This window comes from Camponotus vicinus, unplaced genomic scaffold (assembly GCF_025532165.1).
Source record: "Camponotus vicinus isolate PSW18456_S1 unplaced genomic scaffold, iyCamVici1.0 SCAF_6, whole genome shotgun sequence".
In the NCBI taxonomy this organism is placed as follows: Eukaryota; Metazoa; Arthropoda; class Insecta; order Hymenoptera; family Formicidae; genus Camponotus; species Camponotus vicinus.
In genome coordinates, this window is record NW_028141978.1 from 8,064,123 (window position 1) to 8,085,648 (window position 21,526).

Here is a 21,526-nt window from a genome sequence, read left to right on the forward strand (position 1 = left end):
ATATTGAAAAGGAATGTCTTTTTTAAGAAATAAAATAGCTCATTATTCAACGTATTTTTGTATATATATACAGGGTGTCCCTGAGCATGTGCTCACGCACTTGTGAGGAGGTAGAGCGCAGTAAATTAAATAAAGAAATGGTGATATTTTCAACTTTTGATTCCGACCGGAAATACGCCATCCGGATCGGAAGTTGAATTTTTTTTGGGGAATATGGTACTTTTTATTACAGATTCGAATTGTACGTGAAAAAATAAGAAACTTTTGTATCAAACGTTTTTTCTGAAAGTGCCTCTGTCAATCTTAAAATTGACCTTCAAAGTAACTATGATGAACTTTCAATAATTAATATTTCTATTATTATTACAAAAATCGTTACATGGAATAGGATTTCTTTATTTAATTTACTGCGCTCTACCTCCTCACAAGTGCGTGAGCACATGCTCAGGGACACCCTGTATATTCAAAGAAAAGAAGATTTATAAGTATTTTATTGTAAATTTATCTAAAGTCTTACCCTACTTGTTGAACCGGACGTTTAAGTTAAGTTTAATTCCAAATAAACATTCGACAGCAATCCTATCGCTTCAAAAGGTTGTTATAAACTGACGGCACTGTCGGCATACCTGATAGTAAATACAAGATACATTGTGTGTGTGTGTGTGTGTGCGTGTGTGTGTGTGTGTGTGTGTGCGCGCGCGCGTCATGTAAATATTTCACACACACCTTGATTATATGTGTATATAACATAGGAATTTTACATATTGATAAAAATTAATATGTATATATTTGTTTTTATATGCTGTCTTTTTGTATACATTCCTTGTATTCCGTTTTCATATTTAAAGTTTTTATTTGTAACGATCATTTTTCTGGAACGTTCGCAAGATAAAATTAATTGAGAAATCGCGTGTACATTCGATATATAAGATAAACATATTCTGTATTTTACATTATATCTTTATCTCTTTCAGAAAATTCCAGAATTTAATACAAAGTCTAGGAATGTACAATAAATAAAAGAAGAGTTGTCCATATCGTAAGAGTTGTCATTAAAATATTCGAATCATTAAAAAATTTTACACTATATTTCCTATTTGGCATTAATTTGTACGCAAATTAATATATTCGATCATTTAATCGCTATAGAGGCTAAAAATCCATTTTTTCACATAGAATTGATTCTAAATTATTAATTATAGAAATTAGGGGTAGCTTTCATCATGCATCGTCATGCATAGTAGCCACAAGATAGATTTATAAAATTTCGATTACAAATCAATTAGTCGTTATAATATAAAGCAATATACAGTTAATTGTGACATTGACGGAATGATTTAAATGTCTATAAAATTTTCAATAAATTTAAATTGCACATTTTCTGCTTTTAACTCAGAACAACTAAGTAATAAATGATTGCAAATAATAGTATATTTATTCCCTTGCTTAAAAAATGTTTATTTAATTTTTCGAATTTCTTAATGGTTTATTTTTAACAGTGAAACGACTAAGCAATAAACAGAGAAATTTTTTTATATTAATGCATAGAAAACAATATTGACACAGTAATTAAATTTCTTCACATCGTCCATTCTAGTACGCAAAAATTGTAGAATGGTTTAATATAAGATGTTGGAATGCTGAAAATGCTCGATAACATTTGATAGAGAATTTTACATTATGACGCAATAAAATTTAGTTACGAATTTTTAATAAATATGTATAATATTTTTTTAATTTCTAAGTGCTTACTGCTGCTATTTTTCTATTCAGTTATGGCTCTGAAATATGTACTATGAATTTTCAAAATAGCTTTGTGAACGTCGATAAATTTATACCAATATTATGAGATCACTTATCGATTATATGAGAAGAGAATAACAAAAATTATATTAACATGGAGAATGAGTTTACACATATTAGCTACTAAAAGAGCGAAGAGAATACATCATGAGAAAACTGACTAATATAAAACATCTTAAATCGAAACACACGATATCATCGAATAAAGTTTCTAGCATTTTAATTTATCGGACTCTACATGTATATATCTAAAATCATTCAGAAATAAAATTACGAGAGATATTGTTGAGTTCATATATTAATGTTTTTTTGCATGTTCGAAAAATGAGCGACAATCGGAATGTTAATGTTATGGTTGAAATATTTGTCCCATACATTGACATATTCATCAATTCAAAAAACGACATTTCTCTCGCTATGATACTCCGAGGCGTGATGTCTATAATATTATTTCTTTAATTCCGGAATGTTCAATTGCGAATTATAAAACCATCTGATTATATATTTTTTTATTATGGCGAATACAAATGATAAACGGATTACAAAAACAAGATAATGAACATTCTTATTTAATATATAATAAAAATTAATTGCTTGTAATGATTATGAAAAATTAATTGTATTCTATGTTATTTCTTGAGCTATTTTAATTTCATGAGCAATAAACGGGTCAGCAAAATGGCTGTTTATTTTGATGTTGTACTTCTTAGCAGTGTTCCTTCAGCAAGGAAGAAAAATTAAAGAAATCTTAATTTACATTTCTCCATTCTTTGTTGATAACTTCTTTATTTCAAAGATGTGAGGAATATTTGTCGTCTTTCAATTTGGTCCATTTTAATTGAAGATTAAAGTTTATAGGTTTATAGAGCAAGAAACATTTTCTTTCTCAACAGATCATTAATATTTATAACGAATTAACCACACACAACTTTGAATTCGAATAAGTATTACTGCTTTGGTCGATTATTGAAAAATACACGATAGATGCAGTATTAATAACATATTTAATTGAGCTTCCTATATAGGGCTAAATACTTTCGTATTATATAAGCATAGATTAAGAAGAACATCATTTACAAAGATTATAAAGTGTAATTATTTATCTACTTCTTACTCTTGGATTAAATTACAAATTATAATGATAAATATTATATAATAACGAATAACAAAAATATTAAGTTTGATATTTCATCTATATATTTTAAGTTTAATACACATATTTGCTAAATTTAGTTAATACTGAATTTTAATATTAAATAAAATATTTTAATATAATTAATTAATGTTATAAATATATATATATATATGTACATGTGTATATATATATATATATATATATATATATATATATATATGTATATACATTATATATACATATATATATTTACAATAAATATTATATAAATATAATTAATTATATACAAATATTAAATTACAAAAAAGCCAATATATGTAAAAATTACTTAAATTATAATTAAAAACAATTAAAGAATTATTAACAATTATATGAAAATAGTGATTAATTACATCAATATATCTTATCCAAAACGATTATGCTACATTTTTGGTTTCTAAACAGTTCGACATACTATAGATCTTTATATTTTTACTTGGTAAACAAAGATTGAAGAAATTCTGTCTGTCTTTTGATCTCCGACCGGCGTATTTCTATCTTGTGGTCAATAACATAAAGAGTTTCAAAGGGATGCCTGGATTCTCTAATCTCATTTCTGATGAATTTTTTTATCTAAAAAAATTTTTAACAAGTCATCAATAAATTATTTGTTAATTGTCGCATTATCATACAGGCAGAGCTTCATTGATAGAGAGCATTATTGATAGAATTATGGAACAAAGTATTTAAAAGATTGTGTAAAATATATTATATACAAATTGTGTGTTTTATTCTGTTACAAACTTCTATAGTAGGTATGGGAGCTAATATTGAATACTTTTTGATAATAAACTTATGTTCGCAAATTTATAGTTTCATTGTGATAGCAAATAAAAAGTGATACTTTCAGTCTAGCGCCTTGATGAAGACAACCCATCGAACGCTACTGGTACGTGTGTAGCAGTAATCCTGCTGCACGAGCTGTGGGCTAGTGGGGCCTCGACTTATGGGGCCTATTTTCCTATACACTGATTGAATGGCAGAGGAAATGAAATAGAAATGTTTTGTTATATTTTTATTTTAAAATTATTGTTTTGTTTTATTTTAAAAAATGTTTCAACAATTGCTCAAAATGAGCAAATTTGTCGTATGCACAACATCGGACTATATTTCGAACATAATAAGTTTACTATCACAAAATTCAATTTTAGCATTTCTAATCAGCAAAAATATGTGTAACATCGACTTTGAAACAACATATTGTAAAAAATATATTTTATAATAAAAATTTAACGATAAATATCAAACTATGATTCATTAAAATTACCTCGCCCAATTGTTCCTCAGAATACACATTATTAATTATAACAGTTAATACCGCCATCTCATTGACTGTCCTGTAAGAATAAAATAATACATTTCAATAATTAATATGTACAATAAATTTTCGTATCTATGTATTTTCAATTATGAAACATCATTACCAGTAATAATATGTAAATTTTCTGAAATTATTTAATATGTCTTTAAGCATATATTTAGTATTTTTGGCAAGAGTAGAAAGAAAAATGTTAGCGATTAAGGCTTCAGTTCGCTCTACCGATTTGGATTGATTATAATACAGATTGGTCATAAAATTATGCCGAAATGTTTCAAAACTAGCTGGTAATTTTTCCTCTATATAATTGAATATGATTTGAAAACTTTCACTGTAAGCTAAACATTCTAAAATTGTGTAATCAATCTCTTTCATAGAAAAATTAAGACTTCTATTCCATATAATACGATCTGGCGTTCTCAAACCGTTACAATATGTCCATCTCTTCCATCCAGGCGAAATTCTACAGAAAAAAAATCCAAAAAAGAAGTAAAAATATTCTAGCAAAATTGTACTAATTGTTCTAGTGTTACATAAATAATTTTTGACATAAGTGATAATAAATTTCTCAAACATACACCCCAGCAAACACCAAGTAACATTTATATAACTGTTATTTGATGTTTGCTGGGACAATATAAAAAATATCCCTATAAAGAATCAAGTATTATAAGAAGAATTACTTGTATCTTGTAGGACTTATCAGATGCCATTCCAATTCCTGATAGGCCCATCTTATGCACGACATATCATTCATAATACATTTCCACTTTGCGAGTTCTTGCTTTAAACATTCAGTATGATCATCATTGTTATTTTCGCTGAGCAGATTCCATTTTAATGCAAGCGGTTTTCGCACTTCCTAAAAAAAGCATCATTTTATTCAATTTTTTCATATTATTTACAAGAACGAATATAATATATGTGCAAATATATATGTATTTTTACTAGATAATTATATTTTAATAAGTATATAGAAACTTTATAGCATGAACTATTACAATTTCCAAATTTACGGGTCGTTTATTCGAATAATTGTTTACATATTTTATATTATCTAAGTACATGCATTATTAACATGTACATATTACTCTGTGTACATTGATGTATATATCGATGAACTTGCTATATGATCCTCTTTTTTCGATGTTATATACACTCGTCAAAAAAATTATCGCAACACGCAATTAATATTAAAATTTCACCTAAATTCAAATAAGCGTATCTCCGCGAAAAATTATCGCATTTGAAAAATTTTTTTTTTGTTTTAAAGGGTAAAGTCTCCACTTTAAGAAACTTTCGTTAAATTTTGATTTCATTCTCTCTCCCTCTCTTCATCCCTTTAAAAGTAAGGACGTGTTTTTTTTTTCAAAAAATTGCAAAGTTTGACGAACTCTACGGGGTGTACTAAATTTTTTTCGTCAATATCATCATAACTATCATAAAATATGGACTTTTCTTTACAAGTTTAAAAAAAGATTGAAGCCCGTGCGATTTTCTTTCGCGGAGTTACGGCGTATCAAAATTATCTATGCATTTTTGTGCAACCGCCAACATTTGTATTAACCGATGGGCACCACGGGGACCACTCCACATAGCGTATCGCTGTCATTCCGGGAGGTAATAAAATTACGGGATTTGTGCGTTTATGTGGGTATTCCACCCCTAATTTTCGTTTAAACGAAGAATTTTTGTTTTCCGAATGAACAACAGTATTTTTAATACTGTGAAGTTTCGTACGTACTGAAGTAAGTACTTACAGTACATACATAATTTCACAGTACTGAAGTTCTTACAGTACATAACTTCACAATACTGAAGTTCACACAGTATACACTGTGAAGTTATGTACTGTACTTACTTCAGTACGTACAAAACTTCATAGTATTAAAAACACTGTGTTGTTCATTCGGGAAACAAAAATGCCTCGTTTAAACGAAAATCAATGTGCGCAAATTATTGCTCTTTTGGAAGAAGGGGCAAGTCAGGCACATGTTGCAAGGCGAATGGGTGTGCATCGGGCCTCAATCTCTCGAGTTTGGGCTCGTTATGAAGAAACAGGCGGATTTCGTCGGAGAAGAGGACAAGGTCGAAGACGAGCAACATCAGCTCGAGAAGATCGTCTCATCGTAAACGCGGCAATACAAAATCCAGTAATAATTGCGCGACAAATCGCTAATGACATTCTGCCGTACAGACGAATAAGCGATCAAACAATCAGGAATCGTCTGCACGAAAGAAACTTCAGTTCGCGAGTTCGTGCTCAAGTACCAATGTTGTCTGTGGCTCATCGACGTAATCGTTTACAATATGCACGCAGTCATCAGAACTGGACTGCAAGACAATGGAACAACGTATTGTTCACTGACGAGTCGCGATTTTGCCTCTTCGGTTCTGACAGAAGAGTTCGTGTTTGGCGTCGTCAGGGACACCGTTTTGAAGAGAATTGCGTCGAACCTGTTCGAGCATTTGGTGGTGGTTCAATTATGGTATGGGGTGGAATATCCACACATAGACGCACAAATCTCGTAATTGTACCATCTCCCAGAATGACAGCGATACGCTATGTGGAGGAAATTTTGCGTCCTCACATAATTCCGATGCGTCGTCAAATGGGGCGCAATTTCATTCTAATGCAAGATAATGCTCGCCCACACACTGCCAGGATTACAGTTGACTTCTTCGAAGAAAACAACATCGAGGTGTTACCACAGCGATGAGCCCGGATTTAAATCCCATCGAACATCTGTGGGATATAATGGCAAGAAGGCTGCGTGATTTGGAGAGGCAGCCAACCAATCTCCAGCAATTGGAAGCAGCTCTACAGCGAATTTGGTTCGAAATTCCGCAGGCCACAATTAGAGCTTGCATTAATATGCGTGAGCGCCTGCAAGAGGTCATCCGAAGACGAGGCGGAAATACACATTTTTAAATACATACAACATACATCCCTTTTCCAACACACACACACACACACACACACACACACACACACACACACACACACACACACACACACACATACACACACACACACACACACACACACACACACATACATACACACACACACACACACACACATGATGGGTAAAATCCGATCAACAACCTCCCCGTGGTGCCCATCGGTTAATACAAATGTTGGCGGTTGCACAAAAATGCATAGATAATTTTGATACGCCGTAACTCCGCGAAAGAAAATCGCACGGGCTTCAATTTTTTTTTAAACTTGTAAAGAAAAGTCCATATTTTATGATAGTTATGATGATATTGACGAAAAAAATTTAGTACACCCCGTAGAGTTCGTCAAACTTTGCAATTTTTTGAAAAAAAAAACACGTCCTTACTTTTAAAGGGATGAAGAGAGGGAGAGAGAATGAAATCAAAATTTAACGAAAGTTTCTTAAAGTGGAGACTTTACCCTTTAAAACAAAAAAAAAATTTTTCAAATGCGATAATTTTTCGCGGAGATACGCTTATTTGAATTTAGGTGAAATTTTAATATTAATTGCGTGTTGCGATAATTTTTTTGACGAGTGTACAAATATGTCTTAAACGTACACATCACGCACAAATACCGGTTTTAAAAATTTCAAATTTGTAAATATTCATTTTTTATAAAACGGATATTTACAAATAGATTAATATGTGCTATATAGAATGTGATAAAATTTAAATTTAAGTCAATTTGTAAAAAATATTTTATGAAGTTTTTAATATCGCCACAAATATTTTATAAGATGAAAATTAATATAAAGCAAATAATTGTTATTGTATTCTATACTTTTCCAAAGTTAACTATAAATTATATCATTTATACTATAAATTTCACTATTATTCAATATTACTTATTTCAATATTAATATTACAAAAATATAGCAATTCGAAAAGTTCAAAATTTAAAAAATGTAATTATTAAATTTAAAAACATAAGGGTCTTTTGAAATTAAATTTTTGACTTTTTCTAGCGAAGAAGGAGCTATATAATTAAGTTTATCTTTTTAATTCTCTACATGAATCTAATTTTTAAAGAATTATTTTATTATGATATATGAAATTACAATTATGATATGTATTATGCATTGGCTTAATAGAAAATTTCTTGATTTTATTTACCTTGAATTGAGGATAAAATTCAAAGAATGAGACAATATTTGACATAAATTCAAATGCTTTGATCATAGGATACCATGCTATATAATCTTCCTCCTTTCGCAAATAATTAACGAGTTCCCAAAATACGGAGAATTCAAGTTTTTTCTCTATCGCAAAATGAAATGCGTCATCGATGATTTGCGCTCGATTGAGAACATGTATATTTCTATATTCTTCAGAATTCAAGTATCGTGCAATTTTTCGCCAATTCTCAGTTTCATAATTGACGCGATATCCTATTATAAAACAAATTTATCTTTTATCGATTATTAGGTACTTTGAAATTACATATATTGATTCAACATATTTTAAAATGTTAAAGATATTTCGATATTAAATGTATTATTATATTTAAAGATGTTTGTGTTTTCTATATATATATATATATATATACACACACACACACACACACACACACACACACACACACATACATACATATATGTGCGCGCGCGCGCGTGTGTGTGTGTGTTAGCTTGATATGTTTCTTCATAATTTTTAATTAAAACTTTACATATGATAATTCAATAATTTTGAAAAACTTAAATGTGGTAGAAATTTTGTTCGTTTTGAACTTAAATTGGTTTGACTATAATCACAATGTTGAAATTATACATACAATATGATAGATAATAAAAATATAAGTTTATCATTCACTTTTTACCAGCTTGTTGTAAGTTTAAAATGATCCATTTATCTTTCTCAAGAAATAGTTCAATTTCTGAATGTGATGGTGTTATCCAAATATTTGAACAAGTTACAGTAAAATTGGACTTCGATTCCGTAGTATAAGTAATAGGTATATAATATTGTTTTTCATCCAACTTGTTGTGAAATTGTGCTGATATAGTTACAATATTATTAGAATAATTTCGCATCACCTTCAATATGGGGAAACATCTCTGCATGGCCCACGAATATACCATGCTTTTTACATTAAACTGATACTTATAATCTAATTCATCTATGATAGTTTGCATAACATTCCATAAATTATCGGAAGTTGTTTCCAAAGGCTTAGCATGTCTATAAGATTTAACATTGTGGCAATAATATTAAACATTGTATATAATTGATCAGCATCATAAAAGTAAATCATAATTTGCGTAACTTATAGTTACACATTTTAATGTTATAATGTAAGTCTCATAGAAATATAGAAATTTTTTAATTTTAAAATATAATTTAATATTTAATACACTCGTCAACAAAATTATTGCATAGGTAATTTTATGTCAAATTTTCGCATAACTTCAAATAAGTATAACTCCCTCAAAAATGGTATTTGAAAATTTTTTTTCATTTTCAAGCTTAAAGCCTCTATTTTAAAAATCATTTGTCAGATTTAGAATTTATCCTTCCCTTCTCTCGTCATCTCCTTAAAAGTAAGGACGTGTTTCGCCTCCAAAAAACTGCATAATTTAACGCATTCCACGCGGTGGAATAAATTTTTTTCGCAAATTTCATGATAATCATCGTAAAATATAAATTTTTGTGTGAATTAAAAAAAAATAAAGTTTGTACGATTTTTTTTTCGCGATTTTTTTACGACACATCAAAGTTACGTATATATTTTTGTTCATTTATTATTTACTGCCAACATTAGCATTATCTGATGCGCACCACGAGAAGGTTGCTGGTTGGATTTGGTACATCGTGTGTGTGTGTGTGTGTGTGTGTGTGTGTGTGTGTGTCTGCGTGTGTGTGTTGGAGAAATGTGGAAATGTTCACATTTAAAAATGTGTATTGCCGCCTCATCTTCGGATAATCTCTTGCAAACGCTCATGCATATTATTGCTCTAATTATTGCCTGAGAAATTTCATTCCATATTTGATTTAGCGCTGTGATCATTTCCACATACCCGTCCTCCAACACACACACACACACGATGCGCCAAATCCGACCAGCAACCTCCTCGTGGTGCGCATCAGGTAATGCTAATGTTGGCGGTAAATGAACAAAAATATATACGTAACTTTGATGTGTTGTAACTTCGCGAAAGAGAAATCGTACAAACTTTATTCTTTTTAATTCACACATAAAAATCCATATTTTACGATAATTATCATGAAATTTGCGAAAAAAATTTATTCCTCCGCGTGGAATGTGTCAAATTATGCAATTTTTTGGAGACAAAACACATCCTTACTTTTAAGGAGATGAGTGGGGGGAGGATAAATTCTAAATCTGACAAATGATTTCTAAAATAGAGGCTTTAAGCTTGAGAATGAAAAAAAATTTTTCAATTTTACGACCATTTTTGACGTTGTACTTATTTGAAGTTATGCGAAAATTTGACACGAAATTACCTATGCGATAATTTTGTTGACGAGTATATATATATATATATATATATATATATATATATATATATATATATATATATATATATATATATATATATATACATATATATATATATATATATATACATATATATATATATATATATATATATATATACAGGGTGAGTCTGATAAAACGTCCACCGTGTTTTTCTCGAAAACGGTAAGAGATAGGTAGAAGACATCCATTATGAAAATTGTAGGATAAGTAGGGGCACATACTTTGATGACCTTGAATAACCTTGAATGTCCGTTTTTCACATCAAGAATTTTAAAAAAAATTTTTTTTAAATGGAAAGGGATACTTTGTAATCACTCTATCGATAGTACTCAATGAGCTTAATAACTTTTGTATCAGTTTTTTTCGAAAATTCAACCGTTGTCAAGGTATCGACAAAATAAGTCAGAATGAAAATTTGGAAAAATCCAAACATATTAAGTCGGGTGATCTCGCAGGTGATATTACAGAACCACCTCTATCTATCCATTTGTTTGTGGATAGGTAGAGGTGGTCCTGTTCTATTCCCTGCGAAATCACCCGACTTAACATGTTTGGACTTTTACCTCTGGGGAAGAGTGAAGGAGTTAGCCTATTTTCAACGTCTTACACTCGAGAAAATATGATAGAAAGAATTAAAATAATTTTTCGCGAAATAACCATACAGGAGTTAGAAGAAGTACAAGCAAGCTTTCCGCGAAGACTACAGGCATGTCTGGCTCAACGTGGTGCACATTTTGAACACTTACTACAGTAAGTACAGTTAGGAATAATAAAAAAATTTATTCCAAATTTTCATTCTGACTTATTTTATCGATACCTTGAGACAACGGTTGAATTTTCGAAAATAACTCTGATACAAAAGTTATTAAGCTCATTGAGTACTATCGATAGAGTGACTACAAAGTATCTCTTTCCATTAAAAAAAATTTTTTTTTATTCTTGATGTGAAAAACGGACATTCAAGGTTATTCAAGGTCATCAAAGTATGTGCCCCTACTTATCCTACACTTTTCATAATGGATGTCTTCTACCTATCTCTTACCGTTTTCGAGAAAAACACGGTGGACGTTTTATCACCCTGTATATACTTGTCAACAAAATTATACAGGGTGACCCATTTTAACTTAGGCAGCCAAATAACTCGAAAACTAAGCCCAGCAAACAAAAATGTTTCAGACAAAAGTTGTATGGTTTCGAGGGGGCCATAAGATGGTACTATTGGTTTGACCTTGAAGAGTCATTTGAAGGTCACGTGAAAGTCACTTCAATTTTTTTAAATGGAACACCCTATATATTTTTGCACATTCTTGTAGCTTATCTCGAGAGCTTTCCAAAACACTATAATTAACTACCTTTTCGTTAAGTACTTTTTGAGTTATGAGGCTTGAAATAATTTCTTAATTTTACATAAACCGTAAAATATTTTGTAAAATATTCATTTTTCGATTATCTTACCTTAATACTTTTATGTACAAAATAATGAAAGGAATCAATTGGTGTAAAGAAAACACATAGTTATTTTTAAGAAAAAATATGGAATTGTTAATTGCAAATTACATATTTTTTCTTCAAAACAACTATGTGTTTTTTTTACACCAATTGATTCCTCTCATTATTTTGTACGTAAAAGTATTAAGGTAAGATAATCGAAAAATGAATATTTTACAAGATATTTTACGGTTTATGTAAAATAAAGAAATTATTTCAAGCCTCATAACTCAAAAAGTACTTAACGAAAAGGTACTTAGTTATAGTGTTTTGGAAAGCTCTCGAGATAAGCTACAAGAATGTGCAAAAATATATAGGGTGTTCCATTTAAAAAAATTGAAGTGACTTTCACGTGACCTTCAAATGACTCTTCAAGGTCAAACCAATGGTACCATCTTATGGCCCCCTCGAAACCATACAACTTTTGTCTGAAACATTTTTGTTTGCTGGGCTTAGTTTTCGAGTTATTTGGCTGCCTAAGTTAAAATGGGTCACCCTGTAGATGTTACATTACAACAGACAAAAAAAATATATATATATATATATATATATATATATGTATATTGTTGCGTCCGCGGAACGATATTAATATCGATCGCGCGCGACACAAGGATCGGCACCCGCGCACACGCTCGCGCACTCGTTAATAGGAACTCGTATTTAAATTAGAACACAGGAACTTTAATAACACCAGAGAACACAGAATGTAACAGAAATAACGATAATATAAGCTCGGGAAAATCAAGACGCGTCCGTATAGCTCGACAGCTATTTTCCAACTCAGCTGACTCTCGTTGTTTATAAACAATTGACCACGGGATCCGGACAACGGCAGGGCCGCAACGACTCGGGCGCGCGCGTAACAATATATATGTGTGTGTGTGTGTGTGTAGACACACACACACACATATGTATATATGTATATTTTTTTTGTCTGTTTTAATATAACATCTATAATTTTATTAATGATTAAAGCTAATTTATCTTGACTGAATAAATAATTAATAATAATGGTTTCATAATTTTAATTTTAATTTTAATTGTAATTTTATACTATCCTTACGTTACTTGGTTTTTGAAATATTATATAATTTTCATTTGAAATATTACATAATTTGCATTACACAGTTTGTAATTTAAAAATGATTAAACTGTACTTTACTTCTTAAGAAAAACTCAAGTTGAAATTCACTCGAGAAACATTCATAAATAAAAATAACAGCGTAAATCTGACTCTCTTCAAATATGTATCTCTTTTAAACAATAAAGAAAGGAAAATAAAATGACAAAAGCAATATACGGTTCGGATGATAACAATACGCAATAAAAAATGAAAGGCTAAAAGACCGTGGCGCAAGATGTTAGAGCGTAAAAAATAAAAGTAATAATAAAAAGACTCTAAATAAGAGACATAATATATTAATAATCAGTTAGATTTCCCCCCCCCCCCCTCCACCCTTCTTCCTATTCCTTCTTCACATTTTTTCAGTTATCGTTCAGTCTTTTCACGATCGCAATCCTTCACCTTTAGACATGGTTTGCTTGGCTTTATCTCGCGATTCTCTGTTTTCCATCTTTGTAAGTATTTAGCTTGGACTCTTGATTTCGTTCTGAATTATTTCCTATGTCTTTTGTATAATACATTGTACATTATTCGCTTTTATAACTAATGTTTTCATTTTTGCTAACAGTTTTTTGGGATATTAAACTACTAGCGTCTTATTATTTTTATGCTTGACATGTGTTTCTTTGTTTCTTGATAGCATTGCTTTCTTTCTTTCTCTTATATTTTTTACATAGGCATCCACCTCGCTCATCGATTAAGAGATTCAATTTGTTTCTGCTGACTCTTTTGTGGATCTTCCACCTGGAGAGACTCCTGGACTTTTTTAAGAATCTTTTGACCAAGCTCAATTTTATCCTTACGACTTCATAACTTATTTGGAGAAAGATTTCTGAGACTTTTTTCATCGGTGGATCGTCACACAACACAAATTTGTGAAAGAATATTCTTCGTATGCGGTTTTATTGCGTTTTTTTTCTGATGGAGAGGTGAGCGTTGGCCTTCTTTCGGAAAATCTAGCTTACGGCCAGACATTATTAGTTTTTGTAATTTGCTAACTGTCTATGCGCTTTCGTCACATCTTGTTAGCGTTTTCAAATTTTGCGACCGTTATTATTGTACACCATGGGCCTGTTCTTTTTAGCTGCACTGCTGCACTAGTGCAATTAGTTAGAGTGAAAGAAAGTACGTTTGTCTTTTTCTAACTTATTGCACTAGTGCAGCAGTGCAGCTAAAAAGAACAGACCCAATATCTATTTGTTTCCTATCGCGCTTGTCCTTGTTTAATCGCGTTTCTGTTTATTATTTAAAATTTAATTTTGTTTATCTTCTAACGACTTCTTGAACATTGAAAAGGATCTTGAAAAGATCGAAACGTACGTATGTATTTTTTATATCTAACTGATTATTAATATATTATGTCTCTTATTTAGAGTCTTTTTATTATTACTTTTATTTTTTACGCTCTAACATCTTGCGCCACGGTCTTTTAGCCTTTCATTTTTTATTGCGTAAAGAAAGGAAATATATTGTCAAATTTATCATATATTTCGGATTTTTGCTACGATGTATTTATATCATTATATTACAATATATTATACTCACTGGTTGTTCAAATATATGTTGATAGCTTTTAAAAATATACTAGGCGACAATGTTCGTTCTAACATGCGCCATATGATGGAGCCTACAATAATACAAATAAAAAAATTATTTATAATATATTTAAAATGTTTCTATTATGCATTGCTTATAAGTTCGTTACATAAATAAATCTGAAATTAAAATTAAGTAACAAAGTTTGCGTATTTAAACCTATCTAACAAAAGTTAAAAAAATGTTAAGTATATTCCAATGAGAAACAAGCAAAAAAATATAATAATTATAACAGATAGAAAGTATAAATGATTAGATAAATTTGATAAATTTTATTTACCTGAAATTCTTTTTGGTCGTGATAGTGATAGCATTACATTATAAAAAAGTAAAAGATATAAGAAAGAAGAGAGGTAAACAATACATATATAACAAGATTAAAAATTAAAAAGGAAAAAAATAAAATAAAAAAAAGTGAAAACAGACATAAAAAAATGTACGATAATTTTTAATTATTTTGTTTATATATTCTATATAACTAAGATATCGAATCAGCTGTTTCTTAAAGGAAATGAGCGTTTGAATAAAAAAAAATCAATCTTATCTGAATATCTTTTTGTTGACAAACTATTAATAGACGTATATCTACCATATACAGGCATTTCGATGAAACACCCATGAAAAAACAAGCTCAGCTGAGATGCATTCAGAATATGCCAATTGAGTAACATTAAGTTATCGAAACAATCAGTGCAATCATATAAAACTTTATGTAAAAATGTGAGACCAAAAAAAAGTCTTCTATTATGTAGATATAGTATTCAATTTAGTTCATTATAGGCATAATCATGACAAGTGCCATAGATATGTATTTAAAAAAAAACATTTCATGCTTATATTTAAGATATTGAACATATTCTCAATCAAAATGCTATGGGGAAGACCGGGGACAAAAATAACATTTTTTGTATTATACGTCACTAATTAATTATCGTTAGAGATGTAAAAAAAGATTATATGTTAAAAAACTCCATTTATTGCTCTATTATTATACCTATGTTTCCATCTCAAATGATAAATATTTAAAGAATTATTATAGCTTTTCGCAATTACGTTGATTGTTACTTTTATCCTGGGGATCTGGGACGAAAGTAACATAGTCTGGGGATAAAAGTAGTTCTTATTTTCGGAATAAGATAAATATGACTTTTTTCAATTTAAGGCAACTTTTATTATAATCTTTTATTAAGCAAGATAACATTTTTTTTATAAATTTGTATTATATTATATTAAAATAAAAGGTAAAATAAATATTTATTTTTATCATGTTTAAGAAACTTAAAAGAAATAACCTTCGTTAAGCAAAATAATTATAAGTAATATTATAAAATAATTATACTTAATATCATACCAGTTTTGTACTTTTTTAAGTCTAAATAATAGTTTAATTCTAAATAATAATGTAAAAATTGTATGATAACTACTTATACAGAAGAGATTGGTATCTATTCCGAATCACAATTATGGCATACGTAATAAGAATCGTCTTTGGTACAGTTATTATGGGACCAGCCCTTATACTTTAAGCATTGAAACATGTTACTTTCGTCCGTACAGAGTATCGTGTTATTTTTGTCCCCAAACACATTTTTTAGAATAAATGCATTATAACCTAAATATGATGCAAGACTTAGCCAAATCAGCTATAAAAACTTATAAATACATTGTAGGAGAATACACCGGCAAATAATTACGTCAATATATACACTTTAATTAGGCATAGATACAAAAAAACTAAAACAATAAATACTTAGGTGAATAATGCAAATACATTAATTTCACTCCTGCATGTGCAACCGCCGCGATCATTCTACAACAATTAGCTGAAAAGGAAGAGAATCGGGGCGTACGCGTTTGACTATATAGTACAAATTATTCAATATATTGTGTAGTTTATTACGAGGCTTGTTACTTTCATAACGTTGTTACTTTTGTCCCCGGTCTCCCCTACTGATAAGAAGACTATAATAGAAGTAAACTTTATGGAGATGAATTACCGCACAATAAAATATTTTAATAATATTGACATTAATGGACTATTTACATACTCAAAAAATAAAGCCTAGTTTCTGAAATACAGTAATTACAATTGTTCGAATATGTGTAGGAAGAATCTGTTTATAATTAAACATATTTAAATTTAATAAATTAAATCATTATACAAAATCATATTTATGTCTTTTCATATTTTTTGCAATTGTAACATGTGCAATTATAACATGTTATAATTAGAAACAATATAAAGAAATAAGTCTTAAGTTTTTGATATCATTTTCTTATTGTCATAGCAAGAATTAATTTGTAATAAAATATTATAATAAAATAATAATAAATAAGTAAATAATATAAATAAATAGTAAATAAATAAGTTGCGAATTACAAATAACTTTGTTTATAATTGATTCTTCTGATTTCTTTATAATATTGAATTATAACTTATTTGTTTATTTATACAATGTTATATGTACATACCTTTAACACGAGAAAGAAAAGTGTATAGATCATTTTCAGTATCGTCTTCATATTCTATAGAACTTAAATTGACATAAGTATTGAGATTAAGTAATTCATGTTGAATTTGAACTATAAACAAATCCATTATCCGAAAATCTGGCACAATCTAGAAGTAGAATTCGAGTAAAATTAATCGAGAAAAAGAAGCTGTTAAGACACATATAAAAAATCATAATCAATCGCTGCTAAACATAATTTATAATATTTTGTACATTATAAAGTTTGAAACTATAACAAAGCGTGTTTTTATATTTAAGTGTGTCATGGTCATAGACGTAGAATACATAGACTTCGCGTTTGGCTAAAAAGTTGAACAAATTTTAGAAGGAGACATGCTTTCGTGATGTTAGTTTCTCTGTCTATCAATAACAAGAGTGGGGCAAAAATTTAATATGGCCGCTACATTTGACATATGTCTTGATCGATTTCTTTCCCCCATCACGCGTCGTTAGACAAAGAAGAAACTACCATAAAAATAAGCTCTCTCTTTCTAAAATTTAACGTTGTCGAAACAATGGAGAGAGTGGGAACGCGCGGTCTATATATTATATGGTCATGGTTTAAAAAAAGTAAATGCTCTTATAATTACATTAAAAATAAATTTATAAAATTTTTGTTTAATAATTTTAGGTTAGAAATTCTTCTTTAATAATTTTAACAATTAAGGATTAAAAGGCTTTATATAAATAACAATATGAATAACATAAATTTAAATTTCACAGCAAAGGAGAGCCAGACGCGTATAGTGTTATATATGATAGTAAGTTATATATGATAATTTTTTGAAAATTATATTTTTTCCATTTATATTAAACCCATGGAACTGTACAATGGCTGCGTTCAGCAGGAAAAGCTGCTTTGCAACTGTTGTAAAATTCGTGAATCTGATTGGTGTATGCTCTTAGATTCAGTCAAAATTAAGAGCATACACTAATCAAGCTCACGAATTTTACAACAGTTGCAAAGCAGCTTTTTCTGCTGAACGCAGCCAATAATAGACCTCGTTTCGCGCTGACTCAGGGGTGGTGTGCGGTGGACCTCGCTTTACATAGAAAGTTAAAATAACCTTGACCTTCTTAGAGTCAAATCAACATTACTTAGGAGTTCGTATAGTCGCATGTTGCATATAATTCGTGGCAATTCTTTTGTTAATAACTTTTTAATAAACAACACAAGCGACGACTAAAATCTTTTGAATGTTACTTAGGACAGTGACCTTGACAACATATGGCAAGGCCAAAACGATTTGAGTCGGGTATCTTTTTCTAAAGTTTTACCTTAGTTTTAAAGTACGTTATTTTCTTATTAAATTCCTCTAAATTTATAAAAATTTAAAAGACTCAAGTAATCACGATTCCAAGTAGCATATTTTTCAATTAAAAAAAATATTCAAAAAAATTTACACAAATATTTAAGAATTTTCTGTATACATTGTTGTATTATTAATTACTTTGACTGCATTTTTAAAAATAGAATTAAAGATAAAATTACCTCATCGATAATATATGCTTGGAAAAATACAATAAAGCCTTCATTTAACCATACATGAAACCAATAAAATGGATTGAACAGATTGCCAATATATTTTTGAATCATCCTACGTACTATTGAGAGTGCAATTATCATTTTGCGTGCGATAGTATCCAATTCTTCATTATACATGATATCTGTTTCTCTAAAAATCATTATACTAACATATATGCTGTATGAATGTATGAAAAATTTTGGATAAATATAAATTTTTATTTGAATACATTAAATTATTATATAATATATATCTATTTTTAATTATATGTATATATTACCTGTGAAAGACGAATCCCAAAATATGTTTGACTTCATCTTGTAAATTCGGGATAGCGATATGATCCACCTTGCTCTCAGATAAAACAGTAGTCCACTCAAGGAATCTCTCACTCCAATAATTTCCGAAGTACATAGTAATATTTTTAATAATATGTGACGCAAATTTTACATATGGTATCAATTGCGGTCTACACCACATGCTAATGGTATCAGTCAAATTGATCCGATGAAAATCAAACACCACAAATGCTATATTATCTATAGAATTCAAAACAGTTTTGTTAAAATGTGTCCATGTTTCATCATTTAACGGTTCAGACGATTCTCCTATCGGCATATTCGACAAAGCTTTATAACTTCGATGATGCTTTATGGAAATATCAAAAGTAATTTTTAAATTTGGCTTGTTCCAAAACGGAAATAATTGCTGCTTTCTTGTTTGGATACCCGTTATGATTAACAACCTACATATTAACGATATGTAAATAATGACTAATGTTAGAAAATTATAAGCGTAAATGCAAAAATATACACAATTTGCTTTTGATATTTTAATATATTCTTCTACTTACTCTTTATCTCCATTTTCGTTTATGTACGGAATTCCGAAAGACTCTCTTACTTTATGAATCGGAATATGGAACCGTATGTGCAGATTGTATATTCCTGGCAAGATGGTAGCATTGTAATGGTAGAGGACAATATTGATATCATAATTACTCTTTCTCGTTAGAAATTCATAAATCTTTCCACTTTGAGTTTGTTTTAATATCAAATTCTTTAATGGTATCGATTTTATTATTGAATTCGATAGATGAAAACTTATAAATTGTGTTGCATATTTGATATAAATAGTGATTACATATTCACCCTTCAAGTGATAGTTGGAGAAATTTAACTTTATATTATAATGCAATGGAAATATATTGTCTAACAAATTGTAATTTAGCGCATTGCATTGCACGATATCCGATTCTTTATCGGTAGGATCCTTCATTGCTATTGTAGCAATGTATATTATACTACTACTCAAGAATAGTTTTAATAATCTCATGTTAAATTTCTTTCAGGTATCTATATAAATCATTTCCGTTGTTAGAAACATATATACAAGAAATGTATACAAACGTAATGTTAAATACAAATATAAATATGATAAAATTTAAAAATATAAACTTATTGAAGAACGTACTTTAGGTAATTTTGAAAAGGGGAAAACACATTAATCATAATTTTTATTTCTCTGAAATTCAATTATTTTCAAGATTTCTTCTTACATATTTTTATATTTTGCGTTTTATGGCAACTGACTTTTGTACGTGATGAACTTTGTATATTTACTAACGTGTTACTTTCAAAGTGTGTTTGTTTCAACCTTAAGAGAGTGATGTATTAAAATCCAACGAAGAATAAACGAACAATAACCTAAATAAACCGATATTAAATTTATTAAAAATTTTGTTGATATAGTTATTCGGATCAAACTTTTAACATAAAAATGTTAAAAATAACATTGTTAGGTTAGGTTAGGTTTGTCATAGAATAAATTTATTCGAATAAAATATTAACCTATCCCACATTCTTCATTCTTATTCGTTATATATATTTAAATTATCATATTTTATTTATATAACTTTTTGTAGAGAATATTTATTATTAACTTTATAGAATATATATTCTAAATATTTATTAAAAAAATTTTGTTTCAAAACAAAATATAAATAGTGCTAAATATTTTTGAGATAATTTTATAGCTGCACTGAAAGGTAGAACATACACATACTTCATAACATCAAAAAAGTTGCCTATATTTTATATTTTCTGTATGTCAAGGTGGTCAAATTATGTTGTTACATGTCTAAATATATTGTTAGCTAGCATATATGGAAGGAATGAAAATAGTATTTGCAATAAATAAATATATTCAACCGAAAGTAGAAATGTCTCTTTTAAGAAATAAAATAGTTGATTGTTATTCCACACATTCTTACTCCATATGCATACATTCAAAGAAAAAGAAATGTAGAAGTGCAATATTTTGTTGAATATTTAATTAATGTCTTACCCTATTTGTTGACTCACAACTATAGGTTTAATATCACAGGCATAAACAGTCAATCTGCGATTTGTTGACTCACAACTATAGGTTTAATATCACAGGCATAAACAGTCAATCTGCGATCTTATAGCTTCAACAGACTA

General features: G+C 29.2%; 1 protein-coding gene across 1 annotated transcript; it reads right to left on the bottom strand.

The window, feature by feature from the left end:
• Nucleotides 1-3,251: 3,251 nt before the first annotated feature.
• LOC145973015 (aminopeptidase N-like) lies at nucleotides 3,252-20,381 on the bottom strand. Its single transcript, XM_083102134.1, has 11 exons — nucleotides 19,897-20,381; nucleotides 19,324-19,788; nucleotides 19,010-19,193; nucleotides 17,477-17,624; nucleotides 14,954-15,035; nucleotides 9,115-9,476; nucleotides 8,412-8,686; nucleotides 4,979-5,157; nucleotides 4,402-4,758; nucleotides 4,245-4,314; nucleotides 3,252-3,550 (listed from the first exon to the last, which is right to left on the bottom strand). The coding sequence occupies exons 1-11, from the start codon at nucleotides 20,376-20,378 to the stop codon at nucleotides 3,410-3,412; spliced, it is 2,745 nt and encodes a 914-aa protein (XP_082958260.1). The 5' UTR covers nucleotides 20,379-20,381; the 3' UTR covers nucleotides 3,252-3,409.
• Nucleotides 20,382-21,526: the final 1,145 nt, after the last annotated feature.